General features: G+C 50.4%; 1 protein-coding gene across 16 annotated transcripts in view; it reads right to left on the bottom strand.

Moving 5' to 3' along the window:
* The window catches only part of IQSEC1 (IQ motif and Sec7 domain ArfGEF 1), a 384674-nt gene that overhangs the window by 26469 nt on the left and 337809 nt on the right, over positions 1-20396 (bottom strand). For 14 of the 16 annotated variants that reach the window (XR_009451897.1, XM_059688315.1, XM_059688321.1 and 11 more), the window contains exons 2-5: positions 16532-16820; positions 9602-10851; positions 3454-3615; positions 815-937 (exon numbers count right to left, since the gene is read on the bottom strand). Coding sequence is in view for 15 of the 16 variants with exons in the window: in XM_059688321.1 (XP_059544304.1) it covers positions 815-937; positions 3454-3615; positions 9602-10851; positions 16532-16820 (1824 nt within the window). In the remaining variant the exon portion in view is untranslated. Of the gene's footprint in view, positions 1-814; positions 938-3453; positions 3616-9601; positions 10852-16372; positions 16489-16531; positions 16821-20396 lie in introns of those variants that run through there. The other 2 variants (XM_059688324.1, XM_059688327.1) reach the window with 2 other exon arrangements.

The raw sequence follows: 20396 nt of genomic DNA, 5'->3' as shown, positions 1-20396 counted from the left end.
GGGGCAGAAACAGAGAAGAGGAGCCAGGTGGGGCATTGCTACTGAAGCAACAGCCATCGGTGCTCAGGCAACGTGGGCTTCAATTCTGTCTTCCTTGTGACACACCTTCCAAGAAACCCGCCTGGAAGGAAGTGGCTGAACATCCCTCTTCTAGGCCCTGGGACTGCCCTCCTCCTGTGTCTTCATTCCTCCTTGGCCCACCACTGGTGCTGAGCCCAAAGTGCTGGAGCAGCAGTTGACTTGTGTCTGTCACACCCAACAAGGAACACAGAGACCCCTACACAGTGTACACACAGTCCCAGGATGGAAGACTGTGCGGTGACCTTGAATACAGGCTCTCTGGGCTGTGTGCACACACATACTAAGTGGGTTAAGCCTTCCACCCTGTCTAGGGTAGGTACTCGTTATCCCCACCCTATAGGCAAGGACTCAAGGCACAGAGAGGTTAATAAGCAAAAGGTCACACAGCTGGTAAGTGGTGGAGTGGGTATTAGAACCAGGTCATCTGGCTCTGCAGCTCATGCTCTGAGTTACTGTGAGAGAGCAGCTGCCCCGTAAAAGGGCAAATGAAGGAACACACAGATGGACTCAGAATGGATGAGGCGCATGAGGACTTGGAGGAAGACAAAGACTTAAAAAACCCTGGCTCTAGCACTAACTAGCAAAGTTCCTGGCACCCAGGAGGGGCTTCTGGCTCACCTCCCAGGTGAGTTCAGGGCCACCCGATCCTGTGAAGGGGGCTAAAGGGATTCAACCCTTTGCTAGGAACCTTCCTCTCCCTGATGCCCTCCCCCTGCCCCACTGCAGCCCCAACCTGAAGGCCTCGATGAGCCGCTCCACCTTCTGTGCCTCCCCCTGGACCCGGATATGCGCCTGGAACTTTCTGAGGGCTTCGTCCAGCTCCATGGCAGAGAAGTCCATCTCATCCACCACGCAGCTGAAACAAGACAAGGCCATGTCAGTGTCCGCTGCCTACAGCCTCTGCTGCCTTCCCACTAGGCTAGGTGAGCACATGCTTGCAGAGAGTGGAGCAGTGGGGTTGATGAAAGGGAGCCAGGGAGCTGCCTGGAGGGCCGTAGAGGCAAGGCTGCCACTTGTCTGGGAGGGCATCTGCTTAGCTTCCTCCAATCAGCAAACTATTCAGATTATGGCCAAAGATCCCTGTGCTTCTGGGGAATCCATAAAGCCCTGAAACTGTAGGAAATGTTAATGTTTATACCTATGTGTGCAATTTTCTAGACATACAGGGAGCCAGAGCATATAACTATTCTTAATAAGGACCCTTTGTGCAGAAACAAATGTTACACAGATGTAATGCAGACATAATGCAGGAGTCTTCTGGCATTCTGAGGGAGCCAGGAGCACACGCCCATCCTCACAAGAAGGAAGTGGAGGCTGGGCACTAACTCTCCACACAGTAGTCTCACAGAGTCTGTGCTTCACACCAAGGGTATGGGAAGCGGTGGCTGGGTGTTTCTGAAACCATCCTCGTGTGCCAATCAGAAGGATGAAGGGCAGAGCTTGGGGAGGCCTCTGGTTCTTATCACAGCCAAGCTTCCACATTACAGCCTGCTCGGTTCTCTGATCAGGACACTTAAACAGAGAATGTGGGGTCCGAACCAAGGACCCAAGCGGCATAAACTGGTGTCTGGTTTATGTTTATAACAAAGCCATAGCCACCCTTGGGGCTGTGGAGGCGTCGGACGGGGGACCTAATTCCACACCCAAAGCCTACCTCCACTGGGGATGATGGGCTTATGATAAGCTGTTGTGCCCCCCATCTTCTCTGAGCACTAAGGGCTTTTTGTGGGGAAAGTTAGGAGGTGGGGGGCCACCTGGGACAATCTGCTGACCAGCTCCTGAGTAGGATGCTGGTGTGGAGGGTAGAGGTGGGAGGAACCTCACTACTTTCTGAGGTCACTGCTATTTTCTGATCCAAGGAGAACAATGCACGGATTTCCTTCAGACCAGAAGCCAGGGCACAGAGGGGAGTGCAGAAATAGCTATAGGGGAGGGGGGCTGCACTGCAAGGATTTTAGGCCCGATTCACTAAGGAGCTAATCTGTGTTCCCCTGAACCATTTCCTCATACCAATTTAAAAGGAAGGGGGATGGGGTGGGGAGGAGATTAACCATACTAACAACCCAGCAGGCTTTCCAGAATGAGGCCAGAACAGAAACACTGAGCTGAGCAGGAAGAAAGCAGCTCAGATGGGCACACCTGGCCAAGAAAGGACGCAGGCTTCATTCTGCTGGGTACTGGACACATACCAGCCATACTCCTGTGTGTGTGTATCTGCGTGTGACTGCATGAGTATGTATGTGTATATATGAGGCCGTGTGTGTTTGGGGGGAGGGAGGGTGCACCCAGGCCAGGCCCTCTCCCTTTGATCCTGGGTTTCCTCACCTGTGGTACAGAGGCCACAGCACCCACCTACCTCCCCCAGGGGAGCATCAGAGGCAGCAGGTATACATGTGGCCAGGCCCTTCCTCATTGCAGAGAGGGCCTGACTTCAGGGGGCCACCCCTTGCTTGTCCTTTTCCCAGATGAGGCAGGGGCTGGACAGATGGAAGCCACTGTTACTGATGGTTAGCTCTTTACTCTGCTTTTATTTCTGTTTCTGGACTATCTGCCCAAGGTCAGCATATCAGCTCATAACTGCTTGGGTCAGAAAACGCTTCAACAACAGGCCTGGGGAAAATCCCTCAGGTCTCGGCAAAGGATGAGCAAACACATGTACTGAGCCATCCCATTCCACTGACTTTGGCTTCTCATCTGTGAATGGGGGTCATCAATCTCTGACATCCACCCCCATGGGTGAGATGAGAACATAGTAAACACAAGGGCCAAATGCAGGTGCCTTTTACTCAGGAGTCTCAAAGAGGAGTGGAGAGTGTAGGGTACATGCTGGGCAGACTTCTCAAAACTGCCAGCAGCTCCCAGGGAACTGGAAACCCATTTTTCTGCAGGGTTCCAAGCAGCTGAGTGCTATGGCTGCCAGCTCTCTGGGCTGGTGAAATGTGGAGTGATGAGATGGGGGTTGGACTTTTACCCCCTGATCTCCCATCCAGGAGAGGCAAGAGAGAGAGAAGCAGAGGCAGTGATCTGGGTGTGGTGCTGCCCATCTTGGAGGCGCTGGAGTCTCTCTTGGCCAGCTCACAACCTCCATCAAAGGGCATCTGTCCAGGCCCTGACCTTGCACACCCTTTCCTCACTGAGTGCTCAGTGGCTCAGTCTGCCTAAAGAGGAGTGGAGGTGCTAAAGGGGGCGCCCAAGGGTAGATGCCCACATGTATGCCTGGCAAGGTATGTGTGAGATGGTATGGGTGTCTAGGAGCTAGAAAGAGGTAAGGGGAGGGTTCGGTATATGTCCCAGCAGCAGGGCAGGCCTGAGGGTCATGGAGTCTCACAGGAACACATCCATGCCGGCCCAACCCCCAGTCCCAGAACTCACTCCAGCACATCGCGGTTGAATTGCTTCTGCCTGTTGCCCAGGAACTCGCCAATCATCTGCCGGCTCAGGCCCTTGCGTTGCAACAGGAAGTGGGCTACTCCCACTGGTGTGTCTGGCACAAAGCCACGCTCAATGAGGTACTGGATGCCCTTCTCAGGCTTCCTGGGGGGGGGTGGGATAAAAGACAGGCTCAGCTGTGGCAGCTCCGGCCCCTCCAGGCTTGCTCTTACCTCTGTGGGCACTCCAAGGCACCCCAGCTGAGACCCTGACTCAGGCACCCTGTCCCATCCCCAACCTGCAACATGGGGGAACCTAGAACTTCCCAGACCCTGTGCCAAGAATGGACAAGACTGGGTCAGCCACAGGAGCATAGCCATGGGTGCTAGAGCAGGGACCCTCCTCAGCTGCCCTGCACTACCCTAAACCCTGGCCCCATAACCGGCCCCTGCCCACCCAGCTTTATGCTCCCCACTGAGTAGAACCTGGTGCCCCATGCTGCACCTCCAGGCAGAGTTGAACAACCCTTGCCCAGCACATGCTAGTCTGCCTTCTACTGTCCTCCATCCACCTACATAGAAAAAACAATCTCTAACACCTGCTGAGCACTTACTCTCTGCATCACTGTCTAAACCAGTGATGGTGAACCTATGACACGCGTGTCAGAGGTGACACATGTGTCAGAGGTGACACGTGAACTCATTTTTTTGGTTGATTTTTCTTTGTTAAATGGCATTTAAATATATAAAATAAATATCAAAAATATAAGTCTTTGTTTTACTATGGTTGCAAAGATCAAAAAAATTTCTATATGTGACATGGAACCAGAGTTAAGTTAGGGTTTTTCAAAATGCTGACACGCCGAGCTCAAAAGGTTCGCCATCACTGGTCTAAGCACTCTATACCCACTAACTTACTTAATTCTTACACTCCTCCTTGGGGTCAGCACACTTGTTACCTGTGCTGTTTAGGGGCCCAACAACCTTGTTACTTTGCCTTGTTGTAAGAACTTGCTAACGGTCAGTTCCTAGAATGATATCACAGTAAGCACTGTGAGAGGTTCTTAGGATTAGCCTCAACTTATGAGAGGAAATGGAGGCATGGCACAAGCCCTGCCTGGGTAGCGGATGAGGGCTTCACAGAGGGACTAGGTGTGTCCACCTGCACAGGGAGCTGTGGGGCAGAGAAGCCCCCCAGGGGCTTGGCAGTGAGCCCAGGCAGGTCCCCCCTCCCTTTGGGCCTCCATCCTCCTAGTGGTTGCGTAGTAAGACATGAGCCTGGCTGAACTCACAAGGAGGTACTGGTGGTCCAAGGAGACAGGGTGAGGAGAGAGGGCCACAAATGTGATTCTTGGAGGGCAAGTGCCCTCCTCTGACACCAAAACCTGTGGAGGACTTGGGGTACACCTGGCACCCATGCCAGCATGGGATAAGTTGAACCACCTACTAACTGGGGGCTGGCCATACCCATGTTCCAGTGGCCAGTATTCTGTTGCCTGGGGGCATGGAGATGGCCAGTATCAACCTGCCTCCTCAATGCACAACTCCTGGCTGACAGGAGTGTCTTGCAGATACTGGATTTCCACACACAAGCAAAAGTGAACCTCCTGCTGCAAGGTGACCCTGCTATTTTTATCCTGGATGACCACACACCCTGACCTCACCCTCAGGAGCTTGGTGGGGAGCAGCTGCCAGCCAGACGGTTCCTGGCACTAAAGTGGTGACAGAGTAGCCCTGTTCCCTCACCCCTGCCAGGGCCCCCCCACATAACTCATTCTTCCCCATGACTCTGGTCTCGGACCAAGAAACCCCCATACTCCAGGCCTCTCCAGCCACTTGGCAAAATGATAGTATGGCCAGGGCGGGAGCTTCCTCACCAATCCACTCCACACTGGCCTCCACAGGACCCCAGCCCATGCCTCCCTCCCTCCCTCAACTTCAAAATGAGGGGTCACCCCAGGTCTGTGTTCCTGCATGGCAACGACTGGAGGGTTGCCCTAGGCCTCCCTGAATCACCCACCCACACCTGGCCTGCCCGGCCCCTTGATGGCCCCAATACAGTGTTCAGGTCTAAGCCCAGCCTGCTGCTGCTCCCGGGGTTGGGGGCTACTCTCCCTTCTCTGCCCTCACCCAGCCCCTCCTGTGTTCATGTGAAATGTCATGTAGCATCATGGATTTCCGGGAGATGGCATCTTCTACCCTGGAGAAGCTCCAAGTGCAATGGGAGAGGACACACTGCAGGAAGGAGCAGCTGTGCAAGGGGCCCTGGAAACACAGATTCTTCCCAGGTCAAGCACCATGTCTCCCCTCTGTGCCAGACACCACTTGGGACAACAACAGGGAGCAAGGCCAGCCACGGCTGCCCAGCCACAACTGCTCAGCACAATGGCAGGCTGCCGCCCACAGTCTGAAGAGCAAAGGAACTGAGTGATGGCCAGAGGATGTGGGGAGGGGCTCCTGCAAGTGAACTAGAGGCCTTCTCTGAGCAGGTGACACTCAGTGACCAAGGTGAGGCAATAGCAAATGTAAAGGCCCTAGGGTGGGAATGAGTTCTGCAGGACTGAGGACCAAGAGGCTGATACAGGGTAGCTGAGAGTAGGGGCTCTGAGGCACAGGGAAAGGAGGGCAGTGTAGGGGCGAGGGTAGACCACATAGTGCTGTGTAGACCACATGAGTAATCTGGTTTTCTTCGGAGTGGGATGAGTGTGGCAGTGACAGGACCTGATGTCCATATTTAAGAAACTCTCACTGGCTGCTCAGTAGGGAGCAAGGCCAGGCCCAAGCTAGGAGACTCCCGTAGGCCTCCAGGCAGTGGTGCACAAGGTGGGGGGACAAAGATGATTTAGGACATAATTTGAGGGTAGAAATGACAATATTTGCTAGTGGATCCACGTGTGAACCCGATGGCCCCAGCTTTTAGGCTGAACCACATGTGGGAGGGACTGGCTCCACCTGGAAGGTCTCATAGTGACAACGCAGGAGAGGACTCGGGACTGACTGCACCTTGACCATGACAGGAGCTCACCAAACAATACAGAGGAAAGGCTGGTGGCAGAAGGGACAGGTAAGGAACTAGGTGAGGTGGGGAGGCCAAGCCAAGCTGAGGGGTTTCAAGGTCAGGATGAATGTGGCTGGCAAAGGGGCCTCTGACAGGTCTTGGAGTGACCTCTCTGGCAGCATACAGCCAATGCGCTGCCTACCTGCCAGTGTTGAGTCTACCTGTTGGGACCTTGCTGGCCCTGGGCCACACTGGGCAGGGTAGTAAGGCTCCTTCTGCTTCCAGTGTTCCTCACACCAACTGTTTGCCAACAGCCTAGAACAGGGGTGGGCAAACTTTTTGACTCGAGGGCGACAATGGGTTCTTAAACTGGACCAGAGGGCCGGAACAAAAGCATGGATGGAGTGTTTGTGTGAACTAATATAAATTCAAAGTAAACATCATTACATAAAAGGGTACGGTCTTTTTTTTTTTTAGTTTTATTCATTTCAAATGGGCCGGATCCGGCCTGTGGGCCGTAGTTTGCCCACGGCTGGCCTAGACCGACTTCTCCAAATCAACCAGTGCTCTCCCTCCCAGGAGCATGCCCTCACCTCTCCCCACCTTCTTCCCTCACAGTCATGCATCTCCTAAACTCTAAGGGACCTCATGAGGCTTGCAACCAGGGTAGCAATAGGCAGTGGCAGTTCATCCTGGCACACCCCCTGACCCTCTTCCGAAAGCCCCCTTTTCTCTGATTTCGTAGTGTGCCAAAGCAGACTGGCCTAGGCTCATTTCCCCAGCCCCTTCCTGTTACATGTCCCCAGCTTTAATAAACCCCCTCTAAACTTCACCTGGACTCTGTTGTGAAATTTTTCCTGCACAAAGTCAAGAAACCACACGCTAATGGCTAGCCCTACTAGGTAGACCTGCCAAGGGCCAGGTCCCCTTTCCAGTAACAATGCCACGCCAATAAATTCAAGTGAGAAAAAAAAAAAAAAAAAAAGACTAATAGAGTGAGAAACAATCTACTGGGTGGTTGAGGGAGACTTTTTTTTCTGGCCTCTACCTGTCCACTCAGTTGGGAGTTCCCACATAAGAAAGAACACGGTATCTGCCAGGGACCAGAAAACCCCCAGGTCATCTCAGCCTCCCCCAGGAGGGCACAGGCCTGGGTCTAAGTTGATCCAGGAGCTGGCTGTATCCTGGAGCAGGTGGGGCAGACTTTTTGGACAGAGCTCAGGATAGGCTCTGACATGACCTTCCCTGCTGTTTAGCCACAACTCGCACAGGGCCAGGGCTGGTCCTTATGTGCAGCAGACCACAGGCAGGAAACAGCACCCATGGCAGATGTCAGGTGTCCAAGACTCTTAGTTCTGAGCTGAGTGATGACCAATGACCGCCAGACCACTGGCCGACCCCACAGGAACGCAAAATTCCCTGTTCCTGCGCTCTGGGACACACCTCTCTGAATCCCCCAGAGAGCACTTCCACTTGCACCAGGGATGGCTCAAAAGTGCCCACAAGACTCCCCCACTCTAGGAGATGAGGAAGCAGGAAAGTTTGGTAAATGTGTGTTAGTAACCACCTGGCAAGCTGGCCATGTCCTCAACCCTGGAGGGGTCAGAACCAAGTGCGTGTCTGGTAACCCCAAATCCTGGAGGCCCCGTGAAAGGAAATGATGTGAAATCTGAGGTTCAATAACCAGAGCTTTCCAACATCTCCTCCAAGGGAGTGCTCCTTCCCCTTCAGGTTGCTACTTTTGGCAGTGCTTTGAATTTGGCTACCATCAACAAACCCACAAATGACAAGTGCTGGCAAGGATATAGAGAAAAAGGAACCCTAGTACACTGCTGGTGGGAATGCAGACTGGTGCAGCCATTATGGAAAACAGTATGGAGTTTCCTAAGGAAAAAAAAAATATGGACATGCCATTTGACCCAGTGATCCCACTTTTAGGAATATATCCTAAGAAACCCAAAGCACCAATCAGAAAGAATATATGCACCCCTATGTTCATAGAGCACCATTTACAATAGCTAAGATCTGGAAACAGCCCAAGTGCCCATCAGTAGATGAGTGGGTAAAAAAAGCTGTGGTACATTTATACCATGGAATACTATGCAGCAGTAAAAAAGGAGAATTTCTTACCCCTTGAAACAGCATGGAGAGACCTGGAGAGTATCATGCTAAGTGAAATAAGTCAGCTAGAGAAAGACAAGTATCACATGATCTCACTCATATGTGGAATCTAAGTAACAAAATAAACTGATGAACCGAGTGGATCCAGAGGTGTGGAAGCATGAAGCAAAGTGGGGAATCTCAGAGGGAAGGCGGGGGAGGGTGGGTGAGTAGGAGGTAATCAACCAAATACCTTGTATACATATATGTATAACCCATGAACACAGACAATAGGGTGCTGAAGGCCTGGGGTGTGGAGCAGGGGCGGGCTGAAGGGGATCAATGGGGAAAAAAGGGGGACAGATGTAATACTTTAAACAGTAAAGATTTATTAAAAAATAAATGTAAGAACTAAAAACAAACAAAAAAGAATAATAGCCTGCTTTAAATGCCAGTCTCTGTCCTTTGTTCTGCTCTCATGACTGCCCCTATGCCACCTTTCCAGAACTCATGGCGGGTGGCGGCCCCTCAATAGACCCCGCTCACACACCTCCCAAAGGGCTTCATGCTGGCTGAGACTTCTGCCAGCACAGGTTTATCTGTGTCCTCCCTTCCCTGACACGTGCCTCCAAGTCCAGGCTGCACACAGACTGCATCACGCTCTTGCTCAGATCACCCAGAGAAAAATATCCAAACTCTGGAGCCTGCTGCTCACAGCTAGGCATGGCATTACACATTGCATCAACCTTTGCACATGTTTCCTGAGCATCTGCTGTGCACTGGTCACTGTTCTAGGTGTTGACAGGGCCCCAAACTCTTTAGAGAAGCCCCTTGTTCTTCCCTGCTCAGCCTGTTAGTGTCTGCTCTCCCCACAAACCTGTTCACCAGGCTCCCATCTCCCTGCCCAACAGCACTGGCCCTCCCAGGCACTGTTACAGAGCCACCCCACTGGTGCTCAAGGAGACACTTGGGCATGAGAGGAAGGCCCTTGCCAAGGTCCCTGGGGTGTTAATGCCCCACCCTCCTCTTCCTTGCAGGGCCAGCAGGCACTCACTTGTTGAAGAGGTTGAGACCGATGCGATAGTGCCTCTTACGGATGACATCGTTGCTGAAGGCAGGTGAATCCCAGCTGTTGCGGGTCTCCTTGTGGTAGGTCTGCTTGCTGAGAGTCTGCTCCCGCAGGCTGTCACGGGATGACGACTCAGAGCTGCAGTTGATGGTGTCATTGGAATTGGAAGTGCTGTTGACGCTATCGTTGTCCCCATCTGAGTAGTCTGACTCAGACTTGCTCTGCCTGTTGGCTGAGCCATTGATGGCCAGGTGGCTATCGAGGGGCCTGGAAGGCCGGGCTCGCAACTCTGGCTCCTCCCGGGGCAGGCCCTTAGGGGGGCCACAGTGGGGGCTGGGCTTGGGGCTGCCCTGCTGCCCACTGAGACTGCGCTCATAGGCACTCTTCCTCTTGAGGGAGCCACGTTCCGAGCGGTCGCTGAGGTCCACTGAGCTGTCGCTGGGAGGCTCGATGGTGAGCAGTGGGAGGTGCTCCACCCGCAGCCGCTGCTCCTGCTGCTCAAGCGATGGTGTGCTCTGGCAGCTTGTGTCTGTGTCCCCCTTGTCATCCTTGTGAGCCAGGGCCCAGTAGTCCTGGGCGGCACCCCCAGCCCGCAGTTGCAGGTCTAACTCAGTACTGGATGACCGGTGCCCCGCCTGGGAGAGGGGCAGAGGCGGTGACAATTCCTCCTCATCAATATACAGGGTGACGTCACTGTACGAGGCTGTCATCTCATCCAGTTTGTGGTGGTCCACAGTGTGCAGGGCTGCCTGGGGCTCAGTGTCCCGGGCTCGCCCTGTGTCAGGGACTGGCGTTTCCTCAGCATGAAGGCTGCGGCAGTTGAGGGCATCGTCGATGGATTCGGCCAGGGATTTCACTTGCCGGGAGAAGGCATCCTCCAGCTCAGTGATGGCATCTGCGAAATCACTGGATGGGGCTGAAGACTTGAGGGATGGTGGCTCACCGAAGTCACTGCCCTCAGATGGCACCAGGGCCCCTAGTTGAGAGCCGTCATCAGTCACTGAGACCTGCTTCCCTTCAAAGTAGGAGCTGTGCATCTTCTCAGGCCCCTCAAAGGAGAACTGCATCCTCATGTTGGACAGCACAATCCGGCGGGACATACGGTTCTCCGACATGGAGCTGCGCAGGCGCTCAAAGTTCTTGTTCATCTGGTACTGGCGGAAGGCTGTCTGGATGGTGCGGGCTGCATGGCGGGTCACGAGGCGTCCCCCATACTTCCGTTCTAGCATCTCCACCTGGAGGGAGAAGCAGAGGAGAGTGGAGACATTCCCAAGTGCTGGAGTAGCACATTTCCTACCAGCAGTCATTCCCTCCCCAGCCCATAGCGGCCCCATCTGGGAAGGCTTTAGCACATCCCAAAGCTGCTTAGAAGAACCACTGGTGCATGCTGATGTGCAAAATCTGGGTTCTAAGGTTAAATAAGATGGAGAAACACCATGTTAAAATTAAAGCAAGCATGTTCCCTGTAGGACTTCTCAGAACCTTTAAAAAATGGTGATTTCCCATACTTCTTTAGCCACAGAAGCCTTGGCCCTTACGCATCTTTTGGAATGCAGATTAACACAACTTTGGAAATGTTAGAAGAGAGGAAGGCAGCACCTCCAGAGAGAAGGAACCAGAGGCATGGGCAAATTAAAAGACCTGCCAGCCCTGGCCAGTGTTTCTCAATGGTTAGAGCATCGGCCTGCACACTGAAGGGTTGTGGGTTTAATTCCTGGTCAAGGGCAGGTTTGATCCCCACCCCAGTCGGGGTACATGTGGGGTGCAACCGATTGATGTGTCTTTCTCACACTGATGTTTCTCTCTCCCTCTCCCTCCCTTCCACTCTTCTAAAAATCAGTGGAAAAAAATATCCTCAGGTGAGGATTAACAAACTAACAAATGACCTGCCAAAGATCTTGGCGAGGTTCTGGACACTGAGCATAGGCTTAGGCTTCCAGCCTTGCTTCCTTTCTGTGGCACTGACAGTGCGCTCTTGCTGGCCTGGAGGAATCACTAAATTTTAGGGAGGCCTGAGAGAATCGCCAAGCTTAGGAGGTTTCTAGGCCAGACGCCTGGGTTCTAACCCTGGCCCTGCTCAGAATGTGTTGATCACTCAATGAAACTGAGGCAAGTGTCCAGCACATGCCAAGCTCAGGGACACTTGGGACTAAAAGACCCTGAAATATATTCCTGGAAGGTGTTGACAAATTAAGAGGTTCCCAAGTCCCCTCACTATACAGACAAGGAAACTGAGGCCCAGAGAAGAGAAGCTCTCACTCTTTGGAACCACAGACCCTGACAGTCCTTTCTCCTTGAGTTAGGAGATGGGGCAGTGCTGCAGGCAGGTGAGAGGGACTGGGACTTCCTGAAGTCCTGAAACTCATGCCAGTCCACTTGTGACCTAGGACAGCTCTGAGGGCTGCTCTGAGCCTCGATACTGAGTGAGAAACAGATGTATACCTGGAGCTAGAGCCTGCACAGTGGGAATGCAAGAGACGGAACTGGCTTCTCCCAGGGAGCCAGGAAAAGCAGCATCTGCTGTGGAGCCAAGAGAACTCTCAAATCCTCGAGAACAATCCACAGTGCTCAGGGAGGCAAAGCAGTGCACCCTGCTCACCTAGGTTCCACCTGCCTACTCGATGTGGGAACTACACCAAAACTGGTAACACAGAGACAGGTCACTACTCTTAAGAAGCAAACGGTTGACTAGGTTTAAAAATGGCAGCAGAGTAAGTGAATGCTGCATGGACATGCTCCCAGGAACAAACTGGAATTAAGACTAAAATACAGAAAAACTTCCTGAACAATCAACGGAAGACTCCTAGGAGAGAACCTGATATCCGAGGACCAAAAGTGGAGACCCCATAGAGACTGCTAGGAGGGGTGGAGGCGTGAAAGGGCTAACCAGGTGCCCACAGACAGCAACTGAAGTTCCGGAGAGATATATCAGTTGTGGGGCCTCTGGGATTTAATCCCGTAGCTGGGCTCCACAGCAGAAAGCATCAGAACGGAGAAGGGTACCCACATAATATCTGGGTGTGAAAAGCAGGGTTGCTGTCTGCTAGGGAGTGACAGCTAAAAATTCAGGCACCCTCTAAAGGGACAATGCACCAAATTCCCTGTGGAGCCACCCACCTTGTGCTCTGGTGGAGGGAGGGCGGAGTAGTCTGGACTGTGTGAGCAGAAGCCAGGATTGGGGACTCAGGAGATAGAGCTAAGAAGGCAGATACCCCAAGTTTCCTGTGCTGATCCATTCCCTCACCCAGTGGAAGACATCTTTCCCACACAGACATTTGCCTTGCCTGGAGGGAAGACAGTTGACCCACCCTACTCAAAAACAATTTGCCCTAAGGCACTGTAATCAAAACAGTCTGGTACTGACACAAGAGCAGGCATATAGATCAATGGAACAGAACAGAGAACCCAGAAATTGACCCAAGCCATTATGCTCAATTAATATTTGACAATGGAAACAAGAGCATACAATGGAGTTAAGAGAGTCTCTTCAATAAATGGTGTTGGAAAAATTGGACAGATACATGCAAAAAAAAAAAAAAGAAAAGAAAGAAAAGAAAATAGACCACCAATTACACCATACACAAGAATAAACTCAAAATGGATAAAAGAGCCCTAACCGGTTTGGCTCAGCGGATAGAGCATCAGCCTGCGGACTGAAGGGTCCCAGGTTCAATTCCAGTCAAGGGCATGTACCCGGGTTGCAGTCACATCCCTAGTAGGGGGCGTGCAAGGGGCAGCTGAATCGATGTTTCTCTCTCATCAATGTTTCTAACTCTCTATTCCTCTCCCTTCCTCTCTGTAAAAAATCAATAAAATATATTTAAAAAATGGGTAAAAGACTTAAATGTAAATGGTGAAACCATAAAAATCCTAGAAAAAACCACAGGCAGCAAAATTTCAGACATCTCTTGTAGCAATATGTTTATAGATACATCTCCTAGGGCAAAGGAAACTAAGGAGAAAACAAACAAATGAGACTACAGCTAAATTAAAAGCTTCTGCAGAGCAAAAGAAACCATCAACAAAATAAAAAGAAAGCCCACTGTATGGGAAAACATATTTGACAATGATACATCTGACAAAGGGTTAATATCCAAAATATATAAGGAACTCATACAACTTAACAAAAGGAAGACAAACAATGGGCAAAGGGACCTAAACAGTGACTTATCCAAAGAGGACATACAGAAGAGACATATGAAAAAATGCTCAAAGTCACTAATCATCTGAGAGATGCAAATCAAAATGACAATGCGGTATCACCTCACACCTGTCAGAATGGCTACCATCAACAAATCAACAAATGACAAGTGCTGGCAAAGATGTGGAGAAAAGAGAACCCTAGTACACTGCTGGTGGGAAAGCAGACTGGTGCAATCATTATGGAAAACACTATGGAGTTTCCTCAAAAAATGGAACTGCCATTTGACCCAGTGATCCCACTTCTAGGAATATATCCTAAGAAACCCAAAGCACCAATCAGAAAGAATGTACACACCCCTATGTTCACAGCAGCACCATTTACAATAGCTAAGATCTGGAAACAGCCCAAGTGCCCATCAGTAGATGAGTGGGTAAAAAAAGCTGTGGTACATTTATACCATGGAATACTATGCAGCAGTAAAAAAGGAGAATTTCTTACCCCTTGAAACAGCATGGAGAGACCTGGAGAGTATCATGCTAAGTGAAATAAGCCAGTCAGTGAAAGACAAGTATTACATGATCACACTCATATGTGGAATCTAAGTAACAAAATAAACTGATGAACGGAGTGGATCCAGAGGTGTGGCGGGCTGGCACGGCCATGGCATACTCAGCCCCACATTGGGCGCCTTATGTGCCATGCCAGCTCAGCGACCCTGAGAGGGGGTGGTGAAGGATTGAGAAAAGACAGACAAGAGAATGAAAGCTGGGTCTGGGTGGGACACTGTCCTCTCTGATGGAGAGCTTCTCTGATGGAGAGCTAGCGCCACAGACTACAAGCCATGTCTTTATTTAATAGCCAAATTCCACAAGGCACAGTAAGGGAGTGGTCAAGATGTTTACAACATTCTTGTTTCGATCCTATTGAATTACCTGCACCTGAACTCTATCAAGACCACATCACTCAGACACGTGGGACCACATGAGGTTCAAGCTTACAACTATAGCTGTTGGCTATAATTGTGCTGGGAGGGCTCTGCCCTCCAAGCTGGGACTTGCACATGGCCATGAGAGGACTGTGCCCTCTCATTAGTCCGAGGCTTGAACCTGTCCAAACACTGTAGCTGCGCCCCACACAGAGGCGTGGAAGCATGGAGCAAAGTGGGAAATCTCAGAGAGAAGGCGGGAGGTTAGGTGGGTGGGTGGGAGGTAATCAACCAAAGACCTTGTATACATATATGCATAACTCATGGTCACAGACAATAGGATGCTGAAGGCCTGGGGCAGGGGAGGGGGAGAGGGCGGGCTAGAGGGGGTTAATGGGAGGGAAAGCGGGACATATGTAATACTTCCAACAATAAAGAATTATTAAATTGTATATCATCAGTCAGCAGTGACTGACATGGTACTTAACATGTTAATTAAAAAAAAGAAAAAGCGAAGAGTTACCCTGGCTGGTATGGCTCAGTTGGTTGAGCATCATCCCATATAACAAAAGGTTGTGGGTTTGATCCCTGGTTGAGGGCATGTAGGAGGCAGCTGATGGATGTTCTGCTCTCACATCAATGTTTCTATTTCTCTCTCCCTCTCCTTTCCTCTCTCTTTAAAAATCAAATTAAAAAAAAAAAAAGAATCAAAGAGTCCGTCATGGAGAATAGACAGAGAGGCATAGATGTCACTAAAATAAAGCCAAACAGATGCTGGTGTCAGGGGAGAGGGTTGCTCAGAGCCACTGTGGGGGCTGGGGAAAATGGCTCATAGCCTCACACAATCAAGTGTGGGTACTGGCCCCCCACTTGCCGGTTGGTAGTCTGTTCACCTCTCTGGAAAGTAAGAGCCTGCCCAGCTCCATGAGCCACCCTCCTCAGGGATGCCAGCTCCCCCAAACACGGGACACACTAGCTTTCTGGGGTCCATAGGAGAGGGGGCGGCAGGCTGAGCAGAGCGGCTATCTTAGCAGAACAGGGGAGGGGAATGGGTGGGTGGGTAGGGGGTGTATATGACTCAAACTGACTTTTCAAAGCCTGGCCAGTCCCAGAGTCAGCCAGGGTAGGTCTGTTTTTTTCCCTCACCCTGAAGGTGAATTCACACCCACATTCTGTACGCAGAGGTTATTTGGGTTTTGAGTGCAGCCCTGTAAGTCCACCGGGCCAATAAAGGGCAAGCCCTCTCTTCTCCACCCTCCCAGGCCTGAGGTCCTGGGCCCCTTACGTTAGCCTTCAGGGGTGGGGGTAGGGGCCATGATGCCAGGGCCACCAGCTCAGGCCCAGAGCTGATGCCAGGGCCTATTTTCTCCTGCCGACTTGGGATCTCACAAACCAAGCAGCAACCCTGTTTGCCTGAGACAGGCTCCCCAAATCTGGAGTTGCAGGGGATGGAGTGAAGAGGGACTTCAGGAACACAGACATGGGCTCTGTGTTTTGTCATCAAAGCCCCTCTCAGTCCCTCCTACCTGGCTTCCCCCAGAACACACACATTAACCCAGGCCTGCTCTTACTTGTCTCTAAGACTCACCGTGGCCATTCTGAAATCCCTCTCAGCCAGAACCGACCCAAGGCCTGGTCTGGAAGTTCAATGGGATACAGGGAGGAGATCCAGTCAGTGTATGCTCACCTGACATTCACAATGACGTCCAGTCCGCAGATACTCACAAGGACACACACTTCTCAGAGGAGGCTCAAAGACATAGCGACAAGAAGCCAACCCCAGCTGGGTCTCTCCCATCAAGCCTGCTGCCCGTTCCCAAGTGGCCAAGAGACAGGCCCCACCTACCTGCTTATCCTGCAGGTCCGAGGAGAGCTCATAGCTCTCAGAGAGGGAACGTGAGCGCTTGATGGCCTCCTCCTCGGCCTGCTTGCGCAGGATGGAGGTCGAGTGCTGCAGCTTGGGCCTCCGTGTGCGCTGTCCCAGTGGCCCTGAGTACAGCCCATAGGCACCCACAGACGTGTGCTCGTAATGGTCCGGGCTCAGGCTGGAGCCAGGTGCTAAGGGGTCCTGGTGATAGGCCGAGGGACTGTCCAATGATGTGCAGGTCTCACTGCTGGGGGCCTCGCCCTCCACACTGTAGAAGAGAGAGGAGAGAGGCCTCCAGTGAGCAGGAAACCAGAATCCAGGCATTTCGGGGCATCAGGAGGTAGGAGGGGGTAATGTCCAAGAGGCAGCCTAACCACATTGCAGTGGGAATCCACACCCCTAGTCTTCCTACTTCCCCTCACCCTCCTACAGTCGACCACCCTGTACAGCCAGAGGGACCCTGCCAAGACTCTCTGCTCCACATCTTCCTGAGGCTCACCTCACTCAGGGTTCATTTTCTCTGTAAAACTTATCACCTTCTAACATCTAACACTTTACTGATTTTGCTTACTGTCCATCTCCTACACAAAAATGTCAATTTGTGAGGACAGATGTTTAGCCCATTGATACACCTAAAGCAGGGCCTATACACAGTAGGTGCGTAGTAAGAGTTACTCACTGACTGAATGGACCCTGTCACTTCTTCTTCCTCACTCCTGCCATCTGCATTAAGTAAACCCCTGATTTTGTAGTTTCGTGTTTTTTTTTAAAAAAAAAACAGTAATTAATAAAAGTGACTCTTTATTGCACCTACTCAGGGATCATAAAGTACCCCCCAGTACTTCAGAATATGCCTTTATTTGAAGGTAGGGTCTATAAGAGATAATTAAGTTAAAATGAAGTCATTACAGTCCTAATTCAATATGACTGGAATCCTTATGAGAGATACTAGGACACAGACACACACACAGGGATGACCATGTAAGGACATGGCGAGAAAGTAGCCCTCTATATGTCAAAGAGAGAGGCCTCAGAGAAAGGAGCCCTGTGACACCTTGATCTCAGACTCTCAGCCTCAGGAACTGTGAGGAATAAACATCTGTTGTTAGAGCCTGTGGCACTTGTTCTGATGCAGGGACTTGCCCGAGGTTGCATCGATAGTGAGTAGGATTAAGGCCCAAGTTGGTGGGACTCCCAAGACCAGGTGCTCCCTTCCACCTCCTGCCCCTCATCCCCAGGGCACATATATATTCTCCCAAAGTTCCAAGCACCAGGGCTGATGAGGGGAATGGTTGACTTCATCCCAAACTCATAAACTCAGCTGATGGACACTGATTACCACTGCAGACTGCTCTTCAGCATAGGACACGGAGCGAAGGGAGAAATTTATACAAGATATTTCTAACACAGCCTCTGGTACCACTCTAGTCATGCCTTTCCATTTGCCTGTGCCTGTAGAGTATCACTCAACCTTTACAAAACCCTGGGGCCAGGGCAGGGTCTCTCTGGGGCCCAGTACTTCAGAGAAGGGATGCAGGCCCTTCCCAGGCTACTGTCCTTCCTCAATACTCCCATCTGCAGACTAATGGGAAAGCCTTGCATTCATGAGCCTCGGGGTCAACTGGTTTAACCCCCTTCCATTGCCTCTACTTGTCACAGGGATTGGCAGGGCCATACTGCCAAGAGTAGAATGTGAGAATGTTCACTGACTCCTAGGTGAGACTCGAAGTAGGGGTTAGGGAAGGGGACCCTGGAACAGAGAGGGCCAAGACAAAGGCAGCAGACCAATGCAGTCTATTCCAATTCTGCCCTGAGCCAGGTCTGGGTGGCCAACTCATAATACAAATAGACTTCCACTCCACCAACTGGCCTTGCTTCCAGGAACATGCAGTGGCTGTCCTGTGACAAAGGACATCCCATTCTGCTCCCCAGAGGCTAAAGTGTGACTAGAGGTCCTTCTCTGGGGAAGAGCCCTGGGCTAGAAGTTAAAAGACTAGGTGCTTTGCCTTGATCTGGCTGTGAACCAGGGTGGGTCAGTTCTCATTTCAAAGGCTAGATGCCTTTGAGGGATCAGAGGAATGAAAGGGATGGGGACACACAGAACTTAAAATGCTAGTATTGTTTTTACTAGGGCAGTAAGGGGGCTCTGTAATAAATATAACCAAAAGTAACCTCACAGGGTGATCTGATCATAAATTCCTAACAGGGCAGGTCATGGTGGGTAGTCATGCCCCAGACCTATAAAAGACTTATCTTTTCCTTAAGCAAAGCCCTGTCCAAAATGCCTTTTTCAGAGCCCTCAGAAGTAACCATCCTCAAGGAAGCACATAATTTTAACTATACTGTACTTTGTTTTCTCTCAACTTCATGTAAGCTTCCTCTATTCCCTCCTTAATTCCAAAAGTATAAAAGACACTGCAAAACTGTTATTCTCTGAGCATTTGAGATCTTACTTCCCAGCATGTCTTTAGTTTGGCTCAAATAAACACAAAAATTCTCTACAACAGGTTTGGACATTTCTTGGTGTAGTAATGCAGGATTCTGAAGAAGCCCACCCAGGACCACCCTGCAGACACATAAATGGGGTACCCCATGCTAGGTACCAGCAAGGGCCCATTGTGCCCCACTGGCTCCCTGCGTCACATTGGGTACACTTGGATGAGTTTTCTTTTGAAATCCTGGACCTCCCTGTTTTAGGCAGCTGATCCTGAATTTATCCGAGCTACTCTTAGAAAATTCTTGAGGTAGAAAAGGGTTGAGATAATCCAGGGAAAGTAGAGTAAAATGGGTTGCTGCTTTTAATTTTAGGTGTTTTTTTGTTTGTTTGTTTTGTTTTTAAATTTGATTGCTTACTGAGAATCTGAACAAAATCTTTCCTGGTTAAATGAGAGACTGAACTCTAGTTAGCTCCAAAAGAGAAAGGACACTTCATTCCCCAACTTGAATCTCAGGTATTCTTAGGTGACTAAGAATCTTTGTGGAATTGCCTGAGGAAATATTTTCTCCAGGGTGTAAAGCAGTCATTCCATAGAGAGATTCACCATATCTGGCTCATCCAAAGAAGGGCACACATAAAGGCTGATTTTCCCTAGAAGTTTGTTTAGACTCTAAAGATCTCAAAGGAAAACTAAAATTAACTGGGAAATTGTGCCTCAGAGGCCAAGTCCCACAACTGTCAGCCTACCATTAATACTTCTGCAGGATCCTTTGTTACTTCAAATCTTTGTTACTTTTCAGGCACAATTAGAAAAAGCTGGCTGTAAAATTAGGCAGAATGAATGGAAAACATTTAATTGGTCTCTCAAAGCTTCAAAAAGAGGATTTAGATAAATGGATGGGGACACACAGAACTTATGATGTACTTTAGGTGGCAATCCAATTATTTGAGGTATTAAAAATGCCTGTCCTGCCCTAGTGGCATTGGCTCAGTGGTTGAGCATCGATCTATGAACCAGGAGGTCACAGTTCAATTCCCAGTCAGGCCACAAGCCTGAGTTGTGGGCTCCATCCCCAGTGTGGGGCAAGCAGGAGGCAGCCAATCAATGATTCTCTTTCATCATTGATGTTTCTATCTCCCTCTCCCTTCCTCTCTGAAATAAAATATATATATATATTATAAATAGATAAATAAATAAATATGCCTATCCTTATTTTAAAAGGGGGAAGGTCATTGGAACTTGACTTTTCAAGGACAGATACAAATTTTGTGTCTTCTTATCCCAACTGCCAAAACAAAATATGGAACCAACTGTTCGTTTATAAGCTAGTTTTTCTCATGGCTAGAAAGTCTCTTTGTCTATGTGTTTCTATATATTTATATTTAAATGTGAGGCAACTTTTTACC

The sequence above is a fragment of the Myotis daubentonii genome, chromosome 3, assembly GCF_963259705.1.
Source record: "Myotis daubentonii chromosome 3, mMyoDau2.1, whole genome shotgun sequence".
NCBI lineage: Eukaryota > Metazoa > Chordata > Mammalia > Chiroptera > Vespertilionidae > Myotis > Myotis daubentonii.
Note: the sequence above shows the minus strand (reverse complement) of the source record. Positions and strands in the feature narration are given on the sequence as shown.